The following is a 19491-nucleotide window of genomic DNA, read 5'->3' on the forward strand; positions in this document are numbered from 1 at the left end:
GGCTTTTTGGCTTGGAAGGCAGAGTCGACCACTGGACAAATTCCTTACTTCCAAGCCTGATCTAAGAGTGCCGTAGTCAAGAACAGACTGTGTAAAAGTGTTTTGTTTTTGGTAACAGAAGGTAAGGGAGTGGAGAGTGCAAACTAGTATGGTAGAATTGAAAAAAGCTTGGTACCGTGAAGGTAGAACGACAACTATGTAAAGGGGTTCCCTTCTGTGCTCTGTGTGCAGATGTAGATGTGCTGTTTCATCAGCGCAATTTAGTGGTACACAGAAATTCTAACAAAATTAACTGGAGCTTTTTTGAGTACTCAGGAAATAAGAAGATGGTAGTTTCAGAACACAGAGGCGTTTCTGTGGAGTGGGGTACTGTGCCATTACCAGCAGTATCCAGACCGTGGACTGCTGGAGGAGAGAAAGTGAGCAAGGGGAAAGCAAGAGATGAGAAAGAGATGCTACAAACACAGGTAGTAAGGGATGCAGGGGATGCAGAGGGAGAATGATTTGCTTGGGTGCATGTTCTGGTTAGGGGATAATCGTTTTTGCAAAAGAGATACTGAAAGAGTTTGACTAAATTAACTGGAGCTTTCTTGAGTACTCACTTAGGAAATATGAAATTTACCCTCAGTGTCTGTGTGAAATCTTCTACAGAGCTTTGGGTGAGCAAGCAATCAATTTTCTTTAAATTCTGAAATTCTTGAAATTCTGGGATTTGTAGTCCTACATTTTAACTGTAAAAGGACATTGTCAGGTATGAAAGCCTTGCTTCTACTCTAATGTCAAAGTAGAACTTTTCAAACTTCATTACTTAGCCTTGCAGGCATGATGCCTAGAATGAGTACAGCATGAGACGTTTCTTTGTAATAGCAGAAAGGACCGCTAGCAAAGATAGTGTTGGTGAGATTAAGCTAGAGTAAAGTTTGAGGATCAGTGAACTATAATGAACCTATGCGTTTGTTATTCCTGCCCCACTGTTGATGATTGTTTGACTTCTGACTTGAAGTGAACTATGAAATGTAAGGTTAGTTTACTTTTTTGATCTATTTTAAATCTATTTGAATGTCTTGTTTCATTCTATGTAGGCTACAACGAAACTGATATGATCACATCAGTTCCATGTTTTAATGGAGATTATATACTTCAGAGAGAGAAACAACTGGTTCATGCTCAGGCGTCTGCATTGAAAGAATTTCTGAGTAAGTACATTTTATACTAAATTTGCATTCTCATTTAGTCTAGTAAAAATATGATAAGCCTTGGCATTTTGAAAGCATTGGGAATAAGACTACAATCTCAAACTAAGGCTTGCCAAATGAGCTAAGCAGCTGCAGGTTGGAATGCTCGGTTCACTTAAATGACTGGAAAGATGTGGTCATAGTTCTGCCGAAGAATCCTTACAACACCAAGTAATCAGAATTGTGGCTTTACTCTTATGGCACCCAAAATAAACGACTCTGCGTTGTGCCAGTTCCCCACCAATAATGAGGATAAATGAATTGCATATATGCAGATGTCCGTAGGGCCTAAGAGGCCTCTTTGGTCTGTCTCTTTATTAGGATGCTTAATCAAATCTAGTAGGAATGTTTCATCGCATTGGGGTTCAATGACAAATTATAAACATTCCCAGTTTCGTATCAATTGGGGGTCGGGAAAGGTATAATTTTTGGTGGGGTGGGGAAAGGTACATTTGAAGTACAGGATTAGTAAGCAGGCTTTGCTAAAATATTGATCAGATATAGTTCGCGCACTGCAAAGGGTCCATTCGCAAAGCTGGACTTTGTGGCATTTAAACCTTGGAGGCATGTAAACATTGCATACTTATGTATAACATCTCTGTGGCACATTACAAATGCAATCATGTTGAGACCTATCGTGGCAAGAAGGCCCAGGTTCTACATACTTTAAAGGGGAAAGAAGGATTATGATGGACACACCATCAATAATAGACGAATAAGCTCCAGTTTTCTCACTTTAGCACCTCCAGCAAACTGTTTTTGCAGACTTTTCATTTTTACATTTGACTTGGCATTTACCATACATTCTATTTTTAAAATAATTCTGCTTCATCAATGTATAGTCCATAAATAATAATGGCTCTTCCGCTTTTTATGGTTCTGTGGTCTAAAATGGCTGACGGTGGAGGTTATACTGGCTTCACTTTTTGGTGCTCATTTTATTGTTTTTGGAAAAATTAAAAGCTGTTTCTGCCATTAATGTTTGCATCTGTGAACAGCAAGTTAGCTCACTCTGCATGTGCTACTTTACCCCTATGCCCTATCTGTCATGATTTACATCATGCCCTGAATGCCAGAATGTAGCCTTCACCCCAAAGGCTGACTAAATGCCTGCCTGGGGCTGTGGCAGGTTTTACGACATAGAATACTGCTGTGCCTGAAGAAAGACTCTGGAGAGAAATGTGGGCCTCTGTGCTTTAATGCATGAGAAACTACTACCTCTGCCTCAGCACCTGACCAGGCATCCGGTTGGACAGCCATATTGTTGTGGGTCTACCGCTTAGGTTATCTATGTACCAATTATTGTTACCCTAGTGTGTATGATAAACATTAGGTGCCATCAATAGCATCCCTACACAATTCTATTTCTAAAGCAGCAATTCTTTGCACTTCAATATATTGTTTTTTAAACTTGCTAATAGAAACACATCACATGCTTTCACTCTTATTTAGAACGTATGTATATTTATTCTCTTTTAGAGATAATATGAGCATTACAAATTGAATAGTCAATCAATATACTGTTCCCAATACTGACAAAGTAGTTGAGTAGGTGTCTGTCTGTCCATTGTAGCCCAGTAAAGTTTTTAAAATCATACTCACAATTGTGCTACAGTGGATTGGCAACCCAAGGGACAGGTAGGATTATGCAGACCTGGATGACCCATTAGTTTGAAAGGTTTAAAAACGGTCAAAAGTCCATGTCGTCTATGTGCAGTTTACTAAGAACAACCTAAAACCAGTCATCACCCGTGAATTAGGAACCTATAGGTGAAGCATTTAACATTTGCCTGTAAGGATTCCTCCCACCCTTCCTCTGTGCTTTGCTGGCTCCTCTTTTCCAGCCCAAAGAAGTACGAGGGGCAACACAGGCTATAAATGGTCACTGCCGAAACTAGGTACCACCCTAAGCGCTGTGTTCCACCAGAACGGGGAGAATCGAATGGCTAACCTAACAAAACTACATCATGTTTTCTCTTAATGGTGCAACCATTGAAAAGAGAAATATATGTTGACAAAATTGGGTATTTCAGCCCCCAAATAGCCCCAGGTGCAGTTTGCGGTCTCAGGACAAAGACATCTGAAAGTCGTTTGATTCTGGTTTACACGACAGACCAATTTTGTAATTTAAAAACTGGAAAAGCCCAATGTTTAGGGCCAAGCACTAGAATTACCTCTTAGCCTATTAATTAAATCTGCTCACTTCCTTACCGAGGTAGGTCAAGTCTTGTGAAATAATTGGTCCTTCTGGCTCTGCTCCTTAGGATCAACACGAATGTAGCCTCCTGCTGTGTTTTGGAAACTGCATCCCAGCTGGCCCAATAGCTGTTTTTTTTTTGTTTTTTTTTTTGTTTTTTTGTTTTTATTTATTTATTTTTTTTAAAAATATTTTTTAGTATTAGTCCTTCTGCTCCACTTAATACGTTCCACCCCTTTTTCCACATCTCTTTCTCAATTATCGTCATTGAGTTTCCTTTTTGTTTTTTAGATCGGTTTATGCCTCTTTGTACCTCTGTACCTCTACACGTGTTTCACCACCTTTTACGGTGGATCTTCAGGAGGATTTCAATATCTATTAAAAGTGGAACAGATTTAAAGAAATACATTCTATCATTTGCTCCAAAAAAATTAAGTTCCTAGTCTCATTACAACAGTAGCAAAGTAGGACATTATGGTGTTCTATAAATGTCATTCATAATCTAATACATTTCACTGTGGCAATATTTAAGGTCTTGTCACTTTTAATTTACACCACATTGCATATTTGCTACGGTAATAGTTAGACCCAGTATATTCAAAAATGGCCTTTCAACATTACTCATGCCTCCCTTTGATTGGTATGATTCATTGATATGGTTTCTCTGCTGATCATTTTTGCTAAAAGTTGTATCTCTCTCAGTAAATGGATTGGTTCCATCTATGTGTCTATCTTGGTTCTGCAACTCAATGCGAGTTCAGTGATTAAACTGGCTCAACTCCAACTAAAATGTGTTAATTGGAGCTTTTCACCGTTCTTTGTTTTGAATCTTACCTTAAATTTGAGCCAAGAGTGCTGGATTCAATTGTCCAGTACAGCTATATTTCACATTCAGCGTGGTTTCCCGCATTTCAAGATGCCAGCCATCTATATTTATGACGTGACGTCATAACGTTCACACGTGAACACGTGATGATGTAACTGCCCATTTTAGCCGACAGCCATTTTTTGTGCTAATATAACAAACTTTAATTCATAAACAATGTGCCCCCGTAGATTGGTGGTCTACAGCTATATCAATTGGCAGAAATTGTCCAAAAAGTATTGTTTCGTTCCTTGACATCTGCATTTGTTCAGATATCTATAGATAAGGCGTGACCAGATATTTTTGCTGGTGGCCATTTTGTATGCACCAATTACAGATTTGGATTTTAAGGTGCCAATATGACAAATTTAGATTAATAAGGTGCCGCTGTAGATCAGTGGTCTACGCGACTATATCAATCGGCAACATTTGGTCAAAACATGTTTTTGTTGGATTCCTTGATGTCTGCATTTATGCAGATATCTATTTGTAAGGTTATGTTTTTACCCATATGCCCTTCACTATTATGCTAATTAATCAATCTAATTCGAAGTTTACAAAAACTATTTGGTCAACAGATTTCACATGCCACACTATAGTACAATGTTTTGCATAGTCTACATCAGATGTCTTGTTACATTAACAGTTTCCCAACATTTGAGATCATATTGGACCTGCAAGACTTTGATCATGAAGGATATATTGGTGTAGTTGATTGCAGAATCAAAGATATGACCAAAGTTCATTGTCCAGGTTCAGTCCGGAGTAGCATCTATCCATATATGCTTCTTCTTGTCACAGTTTTAATTCTTTGTTTCCTCCTCTTTTTGATGATTGAACAGTTGCCAGGCCCATGATTTTAAAACTTTCAGTTGGTTGTCCCAAATGCTCTTTCTGGTAGTTTATAGCCATAGGGTATTTCTCATCTGCGTTCTTAATTGCCTGCATGTGTTCCAAAATCCTGATCTTTATCCTTCTTTTGGTGTTTCCCATATGCCATATATGGCAATGGCATTTCATGCTGTAAACAATGTATTTAGTTTTTTGCAATTAATTAAACATTTCATTTTTTGTTCCGTTATCCATGATTTGAGGACATAGTTTGCATTGACCACATTTGTGGTTTCCTCTTATTGCAGGTAATTGCCAATGTAAAAATAATGTTCATTTTTTTTGCAATTTGTCTGATTCTAAGAAGCTGGGACTGAGACTTGTTTTCAAAGTTGCTGCTTTTCTGAAGGTGATTGTTGGTTTCTCCTCCAGATGTTTTGAAATTGTTCCATCTAGCTGCAAGATTCGGCAGTGTTTTTTTAGTATTTTTCTTTATTTGAAATGCTCCGTACGATGCATGGTAAATAATCTTGGTTTGATTCCTTTGGAATGTATCCATTTTCGTTGGTTTGTCCACTAGAAGCAATGCCCTGTCTTTATTGTTGGTTTGCTTCTTTGCTCTCTGCAATATATTTTTTTAGTATCCTTTTAAAAAATAAAAAAACTATCCATACATTTTTGTCCATACTTCAAATATTCTTTTTATGTACTATCATTTCTTTTTATACTTGAAAAGTCACCATATGGGATATTCTTTATTATATGTTGCGGATGATTGCTCTCCGCATGCAAGATGCTGTTTCCAGGTGTGGGTTTCTGATAAATGGCGGTGCTAATTTTATCATCCTGGACATATATTTAAAAATCAAGAAAATGTATGTGTTCATTTTGAGAGTCTGTGTATTCTTTCAATGATTTATAGTCTCCAATCCAGATTAGCAAAATGTCATCTATGTATCATCCCCAATAAATACTGTTCTCTCTATCAGTGAATGCTGGATGAACCCATGTGTATTCTAATTCAAAGTTCCTCATAAAGAGGTTGGCATAGGATGGAGCATATATAGCTACCATCGCTGTATCCTGTTTTTGGCAGTATACTTGATCAATAAAGATGAAAACGTTGTTTAGGGTAACGTTTAGCATTTCTAGTAGCATCTTGTTTTGTTCAAGATATGAAACTGACCTGGATTTCAAGAAATATTCTGTCGTTTTTAGTCCAGTGTCATGTTATATGCATATTTATAGGGATGTTTCAACCATTGTCACAAATAGGTCGTTTTCTTGCCACATTTCAGCTTCAGTTGGATTTCGTGCTTAGTGTCCTTTTATATATGATGCTAAATTCTGTGCAAGGGCATTTTGCTAAATGTCTATGTATTCCGATATTCTTTGTGTAATGGATCCGATCCCATTGATGATGGGTCTACATGATGGGAATTTGTTGAATGATTTAAGAATTTTCAAAAGAAAATATATTGTTGCCATAATTGGTTGTTGGATGTTTATATAGTTTAATTCATCATCATTAAGTAGACCTATTGTGTGTCAATTTTAATAAGTCTTTGCCAGTCTTCAAATACCTTGGTTGGTGGATTTGAATACAACTTTTGATAGCTCTGATTGATTGTTAAGTTGTTTTTTGGCCTCTTGGATGTAGTTCTGTTTGTTAATCAATACAATCTTGGTTCCTTTGTCTGCACTGTGACTATAATATCCGTGTTTGCTTTTAGATCTTGTAGAGATTTTCTTTCCTCATATGTAAGATTGGACTTTTTATTTTTGAAAGGCTGCGAGCTGATAATTCTGCCTTAGATCTTGTCACGCAGATTGATTGAAGAGATCAATTGCATTATATTCTGCCAAATGTGGAATACATTTTGATTTTGGTTTTAATATGCTTTGTTTTGTAATGTTTGTGTCTGTCTTGCTCTGATATGATACGTTCAAAATTATAATCTTTATCGATCCCTTCTAGATTCAATAAGGTGATTGTTTTTTCAGTTAAGTCTGTAGTTAATCCAGACGCTATTGGTTTAGGTTCCTGTGGTTTGTCAAATGAAATACTTGTTTCAAAGTATTTTTTTAGTTTCTGCCAGCTGCAGAACTTGTAAATGTCTATTTGTTTGCATATAGTTCATGGTGTTCGTTGAACTAAATGAGACCTTTGTTGAGTCCTGAAATTAGCTCAGTTGAAAGGATCTTTTTAGATAAGTTAATCGCTAGGTCTTGTACGATCTCATTCCTTGTAATCTTGTCATGTTCTTATGCATGTTTTCCCAGCTCTTTTGCCTCTTCTACGTTTATGGGAGTAACCATGGTATTTGGTCCTCTTGGAAATCTCCCTATGTTGTATGTTGGTCCTCGGCTGTTTTGCTTGTGCCTTTTGAATTCTTCTAAAAAAGGACATTCTGTTGTACCGTCAATGGATTTTTGAGTTTGATCTCATTCTATGTCACTGCTTTCTGGCAATTCCACCTCTGAAGATGGAGATCACAGTATTACAATTGGTGCTTTTACTAGTTTTTGTACAGGTTTTCTGTTGTATTTTGAATAATATTCCTTTTGAAAGGTGTAGATTCTTTTGTTATAATCTTGTTCATCCCTCTTGACTTTTTTCTGTTTTTTGTATTTTAGATTCTTTGTGAAATGCTGTAGGAATTCATCTAAAATCTGATATTTATTGTTATTTCCAGTACATTTTTATTTATTGTTTCCAGTAAATGTAAGGTTCAATTTAATATTTTACTTGTATGTTCATCAGAGTACGTTCATGAACCTTTGTTGATTGCTTGATTACTCTTTCCATCATTTCCATTGAGGTACGAGTTTAAAAAAAATATTTCCCATTCATTTAGTGCTGTTTTATCTTCATCCTCACATGTTGGGAACATACAGATCCTTAGCCCCCTTGGTATGCATCCTACATACATGTAAATGTTTAGTGTTTTGATTTTCCACCATTATAAAAGCTCCTTCTTTGATAGAGCCTCAAATTTGCTAAACAATTATTTGATTGACAATGTTGCCTTTTTGGCTATATTACGGTCAGTTGTTGCAGTGTTCATAAATAATTCTTCTGCCTCTGAGTCTCTAGTTTCAGAATTATTTGCCATTATGTTTCTATAAAGTGGGATAAAGGCCTGAAAGAACTTGAACATGAAATGATTCACTCATAAGTGTGTGCAGGTATTCACTGTTCTCTCTGGGTGATATCCCTTTTGAATTGAGTGGGTTGTGTCACTTCCCTTACATCCACAACTTTTGTTTTTGCCCAAAAGTACAATAATATAAAATAAACTTGTAGTTTGTTTGCTCCAGACAAGTTTCTTTATATAAATCAGTAACACACTGTCTTCATTGTCAATTGAAACTTTTAATGTCCAATTTTCCAAGTTCACGTCTTTCAAAATGAATAATAATTTTGTGTTGGTGAAACAGCAACACTCATTTTACTGTTCTCGATTATCCTCATTGAGTTTTGTATGTTTAATGCCTGTTTGTATCTCTTTCTCAATTATCCTCATTGAGTTTCGTTTTTGTTTTTTAAATCTGTGTGTACCTCTTTATACCTAAACACGTGTTTCACCACAGTGAAATGTAAACGATTCTAAATGAGGTTTATGGAACACCTTAATGTCCATCTTTGACACTGTTACAAACAGACTAGGAACTTTAAAAATTGTGGAGCAGATGATTGAATTTGTTTCTTTAAATCTGTTCCACTTTTAATAGATATTGAAATCCTCATGGAGATCCACCGTAAAAGTTGGTGAATCACGTGTAGAAGTACAAAGAGGCATATACAGATATTTTAAAAAACAAAAAGGAAACTCAGTGAGGATAATTGAGAAACAAACAGTAAAAAAAGTATTGTTGTTTCACCAACATGAAAGAGACTGAGAAGATTATTATTTATTTTGAAAGACGTGAACTTTAATAATTGGACATTACAAGTTGCAATTGACATTGAATACAACTTGTTACAGATTTATATAAAGAAACTTGTCGTTTGGCGCATTCAAACAAACTACACGTTTTTCTAAAACCGCCATCATGATTGCAGTCCATGCTGTGTGCTTTTTAATTTTTCATTCTTTTTGCAGCGTGCAAAATTAAATCTTTTGAAAATACAACTAGCCAATATTGTTTTTTTTTTTTAATGTCTGTGCATTCAGTGACTATATTTTTATAATAATGCAAGTTAATAACTGAGGAAACTGCTGCAGATTCATTGTGGCAGACCACAGAGCATTTGTTTCAAAAATGATTGTAAACAGGACAAGTCTGAAATGAGTCATTTTGGCTGTCAAATTCTAATTTGTGCTTTTAGCATAGAAAATATGCACCAAGCCTTTGTGGCTTGCAGAAAAAGGCAATTTTAACCATGTGATGGAATCTCAAAGGGTTCAATAAAAGTCTCTATATTCTCTTGCCCTTGAAAAAGTGTCAAAGCAAATAATTTTGAATGCACAAATGTGAAATGTATCTCTGTCAAATTCAATAGGAATTTACCAGGCATTTGTGGCTGCCTTGGGGTTGGGGCTGTTAAAAGTACAGCTAAATTATGTGATTCATGACTGTGGTAATGTCACTATGTTCTGCATCTTTCATTAATCCCTGTTGGGCAAGCGGTTTGCTTCTTTAGCCCCATGGACCTTTATAGCTTTTAACAGATGCTGTTCCAACCGAAAACAATGATCCTAATTTTGTGGGACTTAAAAGAATGACCCACAGGTTGCACAGAGACCTTAGCAGTGGGTGCATTAACTTGTTTGGGTGCCACTGACTGCCATTTTATAGGCAAACTACATACATGTTATGTGGTTAAGCTGAGCGAGAACCTTTGCCTTATGAATTAATGCACGAAAAACAGAATACCTGTATTATCACTTTCACATTGGCAGTTTATAGGATTTCGTTCGAGGTCTTGTCCTTTAATATTATTATTCATTTTGAAACTTCCCTTACTTGATTGACCAATCTCACCTCATATTAATAATTCTTTCTTCGTGAACATAGGAGTTGTTTACATGGACTTTGCGGGAGATGTGTTCTAGTGGCAGAACTACTGAATTTGGAGACCAGAATTTCAACACAAGATTTGCACATGTCCATAAATCGTGTCATTTTAGCTAAATCAATGTGTACATGTGCATTATAGTATTATGCCTGAAGTAAATGTGCAAGGAACAGTAAATTGCTCCCTTGCTTACCCTTGACCCCTTCCCCATAACCCCTGGTTCCCTTTCATTTGAATTTGAGCCCATGCCGCACTAAACTGTTCTGTGTACAACACATCCTGGTTTGGGGGTCCTACTGCTGAAATAATTATTTTCGTGAAGTGCCTGCTGCTCCTTTTGCGATCGGTCAGAGCAGTATCAAACCCACTCAGTGGGGAAGCCCGTAGGTCTAGCTTTTTAAATGCTTTTGTTAAAATGTAATATGCAAAGCCAGACCTATTGTCTTGACCACTGTATGAGTTTGATACAGCGCTGATCTAGTTCCTAGGAGAAACTGGCACTTGCAGCAGTAGGGCCTCAAACATGACCAGTATTTATTTATTCGCATTTGTTTAGCGTACAGGCAGCCCAGAGGGCATCGTGGCGCTTGTTACAGATATGAAAATTACTTGTTGTACATACATTGATGTCATTACTTAGTTGCAAGAGAATAGTAGTTACAGGAGAGGAGGAGGAGAGAGTACACAACACGAAGGAAGAGGAATTAGTTAAACAAGGTGGTTTTCAGTTTTTATCGGAAGGCAGTGAGCGAGGTTTCTGCTCTGAGCGTGCTAGGTAGTGTGTTCCATAGCTTAGGGGCAATGTAGGGGAAACTTATTCCACCTGCTCTAGCTCGTTTGATGCATGGGACCCTAAGTTGGTTGGTGTGGCATTGCCTAGTTGGTCTGGTGGAGTGAGCTCTGGCTAGCGTATCAGACCGGTATGAGGGTGCAGACAGGTTGATACATTTGTGTGCGGTGGGAGGTATTTTGAATGTAATGCGCTCCGACAGGTAGCCAGTGTGCTGCCTTTCTGGCTTGCGCGATGTGGTCCCTTTTTGGTATATTGAGAGCTGCTCTTAGTGCATTATTCTGTGTTGTTTGGAGTTTATTGAGATTGGAGTTGGAGGTGCCAGCCAATAGTGCATTACAATAATCTAGTTTGGCTCCAATGGTGGCTCTGGCAATAGAAAGGCAATTATCTTTGGTTAGGAAAGGTTTGATGGCATTAATGAGCTTAGTGCTCAGGGCGAAGGCAGAAACAATTGAGTTGACTTGCTTGTCCATGGAGAGTGAGGCGTCAATGTGGACTCCTAGTGTTTTAACAGAAGGTAGAACTGGGATGACACAATTGTCTATACAGAAGTTGGTGTAGAGTGGGTCGAGGTTCGTGAGAGTGGATTTTTGACCAAGGATGAGAATTTCGGTCTTATCTCTGTTAAGACATAGGCCGTTCGTGGCCATCCATGCTTGGATGGTGGCGTATATATTCTGGAGGGTGGCCGAGTCCTGATGGTAGAGTCCTGAGAGCGGGAGGAGTACTTGGGTTTCGTCAGCGTAGTTGGTGTATGTGATCCCAAGTGCGTCCAGTTTATCAAAGAGAGGTTTGGTAAAAAGATTATAGAGGGTAGGGGCCGTACATGAGCCCTGAGGGACTCCATACCTGATGGTGGTAGGCTCTGCGTTAGCTCTATTGGAAAACACTTATATCACTTTTCCTTCGAGGAAGGAGGTGATCCAGTTTGTGGCTTGTTTGGAGAAATGGTTCGTGAGGATGGCATGATCGACTAAATCAAATGCCGCCGAGAGGTCTAGGAGGAGCAGAAGGGCCGGCTTGCCTTTATCTAAAATTAGGGTAATTTGGTTCTTCATATCTAGTAAAGCGGTTTCAGTGCCATGGCCTTTGCGGAATCCGGACTGCCTTTTACCTACGACAGCGTTGTTTTCCAGGTAGGACTGTATCTGCATGTGTGCAGCTTTATCTAAGATTTTTAGAAGAAATGGAACCGTTGTAATGGGACGGTAGTTGTTAGGTTGGGTAGGGTCCAGTGTTGGTTTCTTTAAGAGCGGGTGCACCCACGCCTCTTTAAGGCTGTCAGGGACTTTGCCTGTCTTGAATGAGGTGTTGATGAATGCTATGATGATCGGTGTGAGGGGTACCGCACACTCTATAATGATGTTGGGGGGGGGGCATATATCGCCTTTACATTGAGATGGTTTGAGCTGTTTGAGGATGTGGAGAGCATCTGATTCGGTGATTGGAGAAACATTGAATTTGGAGGTGTGCTTATCTTTAGCGGTATTGATGGAGAGGGTCTGTTGGGGGTGCAGAGCCATGAAGTGTTCTGCTATTTTATTTTGAAGGTCTATTTTTTTTAGCATCGCTGTTTGGATGCTATTGCACCAGACTTCATCCTTAACAATCTCATCTGTACAGATTGGGGGGACGGTGAGCTCTTTAAAGATGGTGAAAAGCTCTTTTGAGTGGGAGTTGGCCTCCAGGATACGTTTATTGTCGGTTTCTGACTTCACCTTAAATATGGCACTTTTGTTTTTTTTGGAAAAACAAAGAAAGTCTACTTTGGTGGCATCACAGGGATTGGCCTGCCATGTTTTGAGGGCTTGGCGCTTGCATTGGCGTAGATTTAATAAGTCCTCCGTGAACCATGAGTTGGAGTGGAACGATTTTTTTTCTTTTTTGTTTTCAAGAGGAGCTGCGGCGTTGATGGCATGGGTGAGGGTGTCTTTGAAGATCTCTGCTAGAATGTTGGGGTCAGAGGAGAAAGGAGGTGCCTAGGCAGGGGTTGTTGAGAAAGGGACGTATATTGTCTGCTGTAAGTTTTTTTGCACTTCTGGCTAGCTTGGCCGGTGCGGGTATAAGTGGTTTGGAGTATAAGGATATGGGGGATGCAGAATTGAAGGCAGTTGTAAACAGACCATGGAAGGGCTTTGATGGAGTTGAGGGTGGAGCCACAGTTGTGATCTGCCACCCAATCTAAGATACAGCCTTTATTATGGGTCGGGGAAGTAACTATCTGTGTGAATCCTAGATCTGTGAGGTTTCTGGCAAGAGTGGTAGCTGCTTTGTCAAGTTTGTCATTGTATCCAAGGTTAAGATCTCCTAGAAGCAGTGTTTTGGAAGTTTGTTTGATATTTTTTCCAAGGAGATGGTTGACTATGCCTGTGAAGTTATTCACAGGGCCTGGAGGTCTATATATGACATGAATGTTTACTGTATCTTTAGGGGAGAGGGTGAGTTTGGCTGAAAGGATGTCAGTGGTGTCTTCCCCGGTGGTGGGAGTCTGTTTTAAGGCTAGAGTGTCTTTAAAAATTAATGCGACCCCCACCTCCCGTTTTAGCTAATCTGTCCTGTCTTAAGATCGAGTAACCTAACGGTACAGCTAAACTGATAGTAGGGCCAGAGGCAGAATGCAACCATGTTTCTGTTATGGCTAACATATCTAAGTCTTGGCTGGTAATAATATCATTGACTTCTTAAGCGTGGGCGTTGAGTGAGCGAACATTTACTAGAGCACATTTAAGGTGTTGGAGCTTTTTTGATTGTGGTGGCTTGAGGTTGGTAATTGGAATGAGCTTTTTGGTAGTGTGAGTAGGCTTATTACTCATGTGATGTCTGGGAGGAGCGAATGTCGAAGCCCTGTTTAGGCGCTTGTTTGTAAGTGTATGGCGGTCTTGGTGTGAGTGCGTGAACCTAGGCGTGAGTGCCTAAGTGTTACCTGCATGGGTGTGGAGAGGAATGCTAAAGGGAATGTGCGTTTTCTGAGCCTGTGCTGCCTGAGTATGATATCGGGCTTTTTGGGGGGAGTAGCGTGTGTGGTGGTGTGCCTTAGTTCCATGATATGGCTGTTGGGTTGCCCTATGGGCACGAGGTAGGCAATACTGCTAGTAACTAAGATGTAGACTAAACCTATCAGGATGTACAGTGTGTGGGCGGTGTACATATTAAGATAGGACAACGAGAGCTGGGATGCTATGTGGGTTAGACAACACAATAGCACAGTGGTCTCTAAGCGACCATAAGGCACAACACAATAACTGAGTGGTCTCTAAGCTGCCATAAGGCACAACACAGTTGCATAGTAGTCTCTGGCGACCATAAGGAACAACACAATAACACAGTGGTCTCTAAGCAACCAAAGGCACAACACATAGCGCGAGTAGTGTGGATATCAACTACACATACGGGCTAAATGCAGATATCAAATGGCCAGGCATATAGGTGCTAAATGCAGTTATCAAATGGCAAGGCACATATGGGCTAGATACAGTTATCAAATGGCAAGGCACATATGGGCTAGATACAGTTATCAGATGACAAGTTGAAGCTCTTCCTTTTTGCATAAACACTAAATCGTGCTTATATCATAACTTTTAATTCAAATGAAATGTTAGTTTACATTATACTCCATAAAAAGGAAAATATGAGCAGGCAGTGAGTCGAAACGCTTGAAAGTTTCAGTGGAATTCTACAGCCTACTGACCTTGACTAAAAACCTAGATCTGTAGGATTCCATTTAATCTAATAATCGCCTTATCTTCAGCCACACAATCCCCTCTTAGCCTCCACCTTTTCCATAATTATGTATGTATGCTTTATTTTTAACTTATTAGGTATTTAGGAAAAGGGCCTGATATAACACAATACATCCTATCTAGTCTCCAGCCAGTTTTTGGTTCTTAGTCCATGGCTATAATTATATATTCACTTATGATGTTAACTTGGGACGTGCTGTGTTCTTACCCCTGTGCAGTGGGAGAAAAGTTTTGTGTCCATCTACAGTAAGACTACCCCAACCTCCTTCAACTTGTCGCTTTGTGTGCCATATGCTGCCCAAGTGCCCCACTAGCTACAAGGAGTTCACTCATAAGGGTTGTGTGTGGAACCTTTAGAACACAGTATGACTTGACTCCCTTTTCACTTACTCCCCAGCACTGAGTAGGTGCACTGAGGGACGCTTACAGCTCTGTCATTCTCTGCATTTAGTAAATGATTGGTTGACTTGCTGACATAAGTTCAGGCCATAAGAGAGCACTTGGCATTGCTTGTGGAAGATTGTGCTCCATTTTTTACTTCAACTTTGTAAATCCAGTTCCCTCTGCGTTCTGTCAGTAAAGACCTATGCGTGGCAAATTATTGTAACTGTGTGCCTGTTTCAATCCTATTTTACTTTTTTTTTAACAACTTTATTTAAATCGGTTTCAGAATAGTAAACATACATTGTTGGGACATAATAGCAGCAAAGCATGGAGAGTTGGTATCCAACCACTCTTCAACCCCCCTCGTAGTGCTGCGATTCCCTCAGCCCTTTGGTATGTAGTGCTGCTTTGGAACTGCTATTAGGGGTGCAGGAAGAGTTTTGTCAAACTCGGTTGGAAAGTCGGCACTGGAAAGGCCTGATCATACTCCAGGAATGGGGCCCAAGCTTCAGTGAACTGAACCTTCCTTTGCCGCCATGACTTTCTCCTCAACGAGGATATCCCAGACCTTGACCCACCACATAGTTAGTTGTGGGCCCACTTAGGCTTTCCAGGTGCGGGCGAGGGTGATTTTTGCGTCCAGGAGGAGCTGGGTGAGTAGCTTGGCTGTGGGTCCGGTCTTAGGGTAGGCTTCCTGATGGGGGGTTCCTAGTAGGATTACCTCAGGGTCTAATGGCAGTCTGAGTGATAGCCTCAATCAGATTGAGTGTTTCCTCCCAGAAGGCGTGCGTTCGTGGACATTCCCACCACATACGTAAATAGGTTCCAAGGGCCCCGCATTTCCTCCAACACCTCGGAGCTAGTGAGTTCTTGAAGTGTTGTAAGCATACGGGGAGGGGGATAATACCAGCGATATAGTAGCTTCAAAGCACATTCCTTATTGCTGACACATCTGGAGGCTGAGTTGTTCCTGGACCAGATGTCCACCCACTGTTGGTCGTCTATAGTATGCCCTAAGTCTACAAATTACTTCAAGGGGATATCAAAGCACTATGACCCACATACAAAGCACTATGACCATTGGGACATGTATGTGGGTCATAGTGCTTTGATATCCCCTTGAAGTAATTTGTAGAGTCTCTTGATGAGTCCATGTCAGGGGGCCTCTTGGCACGTTAGTTCTAAGGAGTTGAGCGCTCTTGTGACCTCCTTGTCTAGTGGATGGCTGGTAGATCCGGTGTCGGATCTGTGCTTAAGAGAAACTGTTTCCGAGAGGGTGAATTTGGTTTTGCATTTCTCAAAGGTGAGTGGAGAGCCTTCCTCGGAAAGTTGAGAGATAGTCTTTAGCCAAAAGCCCCCCCCACACCCCTTCCTGTCTCCATTTCTAGAAATTAGCCAAATGTAGGCCTGGGGTGAAGTCGGGTTTCGGAGGACTGGCGAACTTGGGCTCATGCCCTTGGGAGACCCTTTTTTTTTATTTTTTAAAGGCCCAATCCCAGGTTTGCAGGGTCATCTTGGTGGAAGAGATGATTGATTCCCAGTCTTTGCGTGCAGCCAGCAATATGTGAAGTAGGGCGCACAGCTGGGGGCGGGGGGAGATAACTGACTTGTTCAATGTGTGTGTCATTTCTGACCATGCAGGGATGGTTGCCAGTTGTGCTGCCACATACTAGCAGCAGCGATTGGGGACGCCCATTCCACCCCATTTGGCAGCACCTGTCATGACTTTTTGGGAGATCGGTGCTTTTCTCCCCTTTCCAAATTAACCAGGAGATATGTCTCTGGAGCTGGAGAAGGAGCTTTAGAGGGATTTCTACTGGGGGACCTGAAAATAGATATAGGAATATGGGTAGGAGGTTAATCTTGCACGCCGTGACTCTTCCCATCTGTGAGATCTCTTGAGCTGTCCACCTTTTACGGTCTAACTTTAGATCACTGAAGGGGGGGGGGAGTTAGCTGCATATAAGCTTTTAGGGTATGCCACTATGTGTACTCCGAGGTATTTTGTCGAGTTAGTGCTCCATTCTAGTTGGTAGACATTCCCACCCCTAGGGACCCTGATTTGGCATAGTTAATTGCAACGCCTGTGGTTTTTTCAAAATAGTCTAGCTCTGTCAGTGCCTCTGGCAGCGACAATTGGCTATTGGTGAGTAAGAGCATTACATAGTCTGCGTACAACAATACTTTATGATCATCTTTTATTTGTACTCCTTCAATGGCTGTGTTGTTCCGAATCCGTTGTGTCCATAATTCGAGCAAAGATTAACAGGAAAAGCAGACAACCCTGTGTCGTGCCGCATGAGAGTGGGATTGGGGTCGATGCCTTCTGTTTCATCTTCAGGATTGTTTTTGGGGACCTGTAGTTAGCCAGGAGCATTGTGCGGAAAAGGGGGCCGAAACGAAATGCTTCAAGAGTCTAGCGCATAAAGGACCAATCCTCCTTATCGTATGCTGTAGTTGCCTCCAGGGTCAATCAGGCTAGGTCCTGGTGTTCCAATGTAGCCACTTCTATTAGATTGATGGCCCATTGAATAATGTCTCCAGTGCGCCTTCCCAATATAAAGCCTGTTTGATCGGAGTTAATAATATTAGGGAGGACCCTTGAGATTCTATTAGCCAGCACCTTGAGTAAATGCTTGCGTCTATATTAAGAAGCGAGATCGGCCTGTATGAGGTGCATTCTCTTGGGTCTTTCCCTGGTTTGAACAGTAGGATCGTGGTGGATTCTTGCATTGAGGGGGTTGTGGTACCCAACTCCCTAAATGAGTTTAGGAGCTCTGTTAGCAGGTCAACAAGGGAGGTCCTAAAAGGTTTGTAGAATTTAGGGGAGAAACAATCGGGCCAGGCAGTCTAGCTTTTAAAGAGTTAATAACTGTCTCAACTTCTTCTATGGTGATAGTTAGTTCCACGGAGTCCCTATCTATTTCTGAGGGAGTCGGGAATGCAGCTTCCTCAATGTATTTCTGTTGAGGCAAGGATCTGGGGGTGGCTGACATGGTGTCTTCTAAGTGTGCTGTTGCTAGATGTAGCTTGGCTTCCTCAGAGTTTCGAGTGGATCCATAGGAATCTTTTAAGCCTATTATCTGGTTTGTTGTTCGGGTTTTCGCTAGCTTCTTGACCAGGAATATATTGGCCTTATTGCCATGGGCATAATAACTTTTAGTTTTTATAAGAGTTTGGGCAGTCTCTTCTGCATAATGGGCTTCCAGTTTGTTGTGCGCAATACGCAGGGATCGTGCTGCCTTGGGAGACCAACCCTTTTTGTGATTCCTTTCCACAGCATCTAATTCGTTTTCTAATAATTCTTTATTTTGGCTTCTGTGTTTTCAGTAAGCTGCTGCTTGGGCAATGAATTATCCTCTGATAACTTCTTTCATTGCCTCCCATCTGGTGGCAGCCAAAGTGGGCCCATCTCGGTTCTCTTTAAAGTAATTATGAATGGCTTTACTTAGGTTGTCCCTGGTTGCCATGTCATTTAGAATCTGGTTATAAAGGGACCACCAGGTTTAGCCAGGGGGTCCGGGTTGTGAATTCAGGCTGGAAGGATGACTGGGGCGTGATCTGAAATTACCTTTGTTTTAATCGCTACCTTGTCAGTGTATTTTAGCAGTTGAGGGCTGGACAGCATAAGGTTGATGGGGGGGGGGGATGTGCGCTGTGTGGGATGTTTTGACCCACTTTTGCTCTGCTATGCTTCATCACTTTGTTATGATGGGATCAGAAACAGCAAAATGGCCGCAAAACCCTTGTGCGCGCCAAAACCCCTGAAAATTTCGCTTTTCAATGCACAAAAGGATGGCTGCCCAATCTGCCACGCATGTTGTCATTGGTGGAACAGAACTCTTACTACCGGAATGTGTCACTGGTCCCCAAAACAATTGAAAGTAGAGTGCAGAAGGAAAAAGCAGTGCTTTGCTAAATGAAACCCCAAATCTTGCTTTAAATCATCATTTTCTTTGTTGCTGAAATGTCAGAATGCCGGTACAGAATACTTTCAAATATCCCATATTCTTGCTGGGTGCTACAATTCACTTAGTTTAAGAAACCATAGTGAGCTTACAAGTTCCTAAAAAGACAAAAGCATAAAGAGTTTCACAGCAAAAGTGGCCTGTCTGTTGATCTGTCAAAAATCTCTGTGTAGCAGAGGACTGCTGGGATGACAGCCGTCAGGGGCCTGCCTGATTAAACTTGTATAAACTGAAATAAAATGTTTGCAATCTAAGAGTATGGGTTACTGATAGTAACCCATATTGTAATTGTTTTGATCCCATGGTTTAAAATCCTGCATGAGAATTCTAGCTGTGATTTGATACAACAAGTTTGTTTTGTGCTAAGGAAAAAGGCCACAGAATTTAACAATTAATTTCAACCTGGCGGAAAGCTGCAGAACTTGAATAACAGGTTCTCTCACAGAAGGAAGGTC

At 40.5% G+C, this 19491-nt stretch overlaps 1 protein-coding gene across 2 annotated transcripts in view; it reads left to right on the forward strand.

The window, feature by feature from the left end:
- Window positions 1-19491, forward strand: part of MTBP (MDM2 binding protein) — a 701292-nt gene that overhangs the window by 340295 nt on the left and 341506 nt on the right. For both annotated transcript variants that reach the window (XM_069621563.1, XM_069621564.1), the window contains exon 13: window positions 1083-1196. In XM_069621563.1, the coding sequence (XP_069477664.1) occupies window positions 1083-1196 (114 nt within the window). The remainder of the gene's footprint in view (window positions 1-1082; window positions 1197-19491) is intronic.

The sequence above is a fragment of the Ambystoma mexicanum genome, chromosome 5q (genome assembly GCF_040938575.1).
Source record: "Ambystoma mexicanum isolate Mex_15411 chromosome 5q, UKY_AmexF1_1, whole genome shotgun sequence".
Lineage (NCBI taxonomy): Eukaryota > Metazoa > Chordata > Amphibia > Caudata > Ambystomatidae > Ambystoma > Ambystoma mexicanum.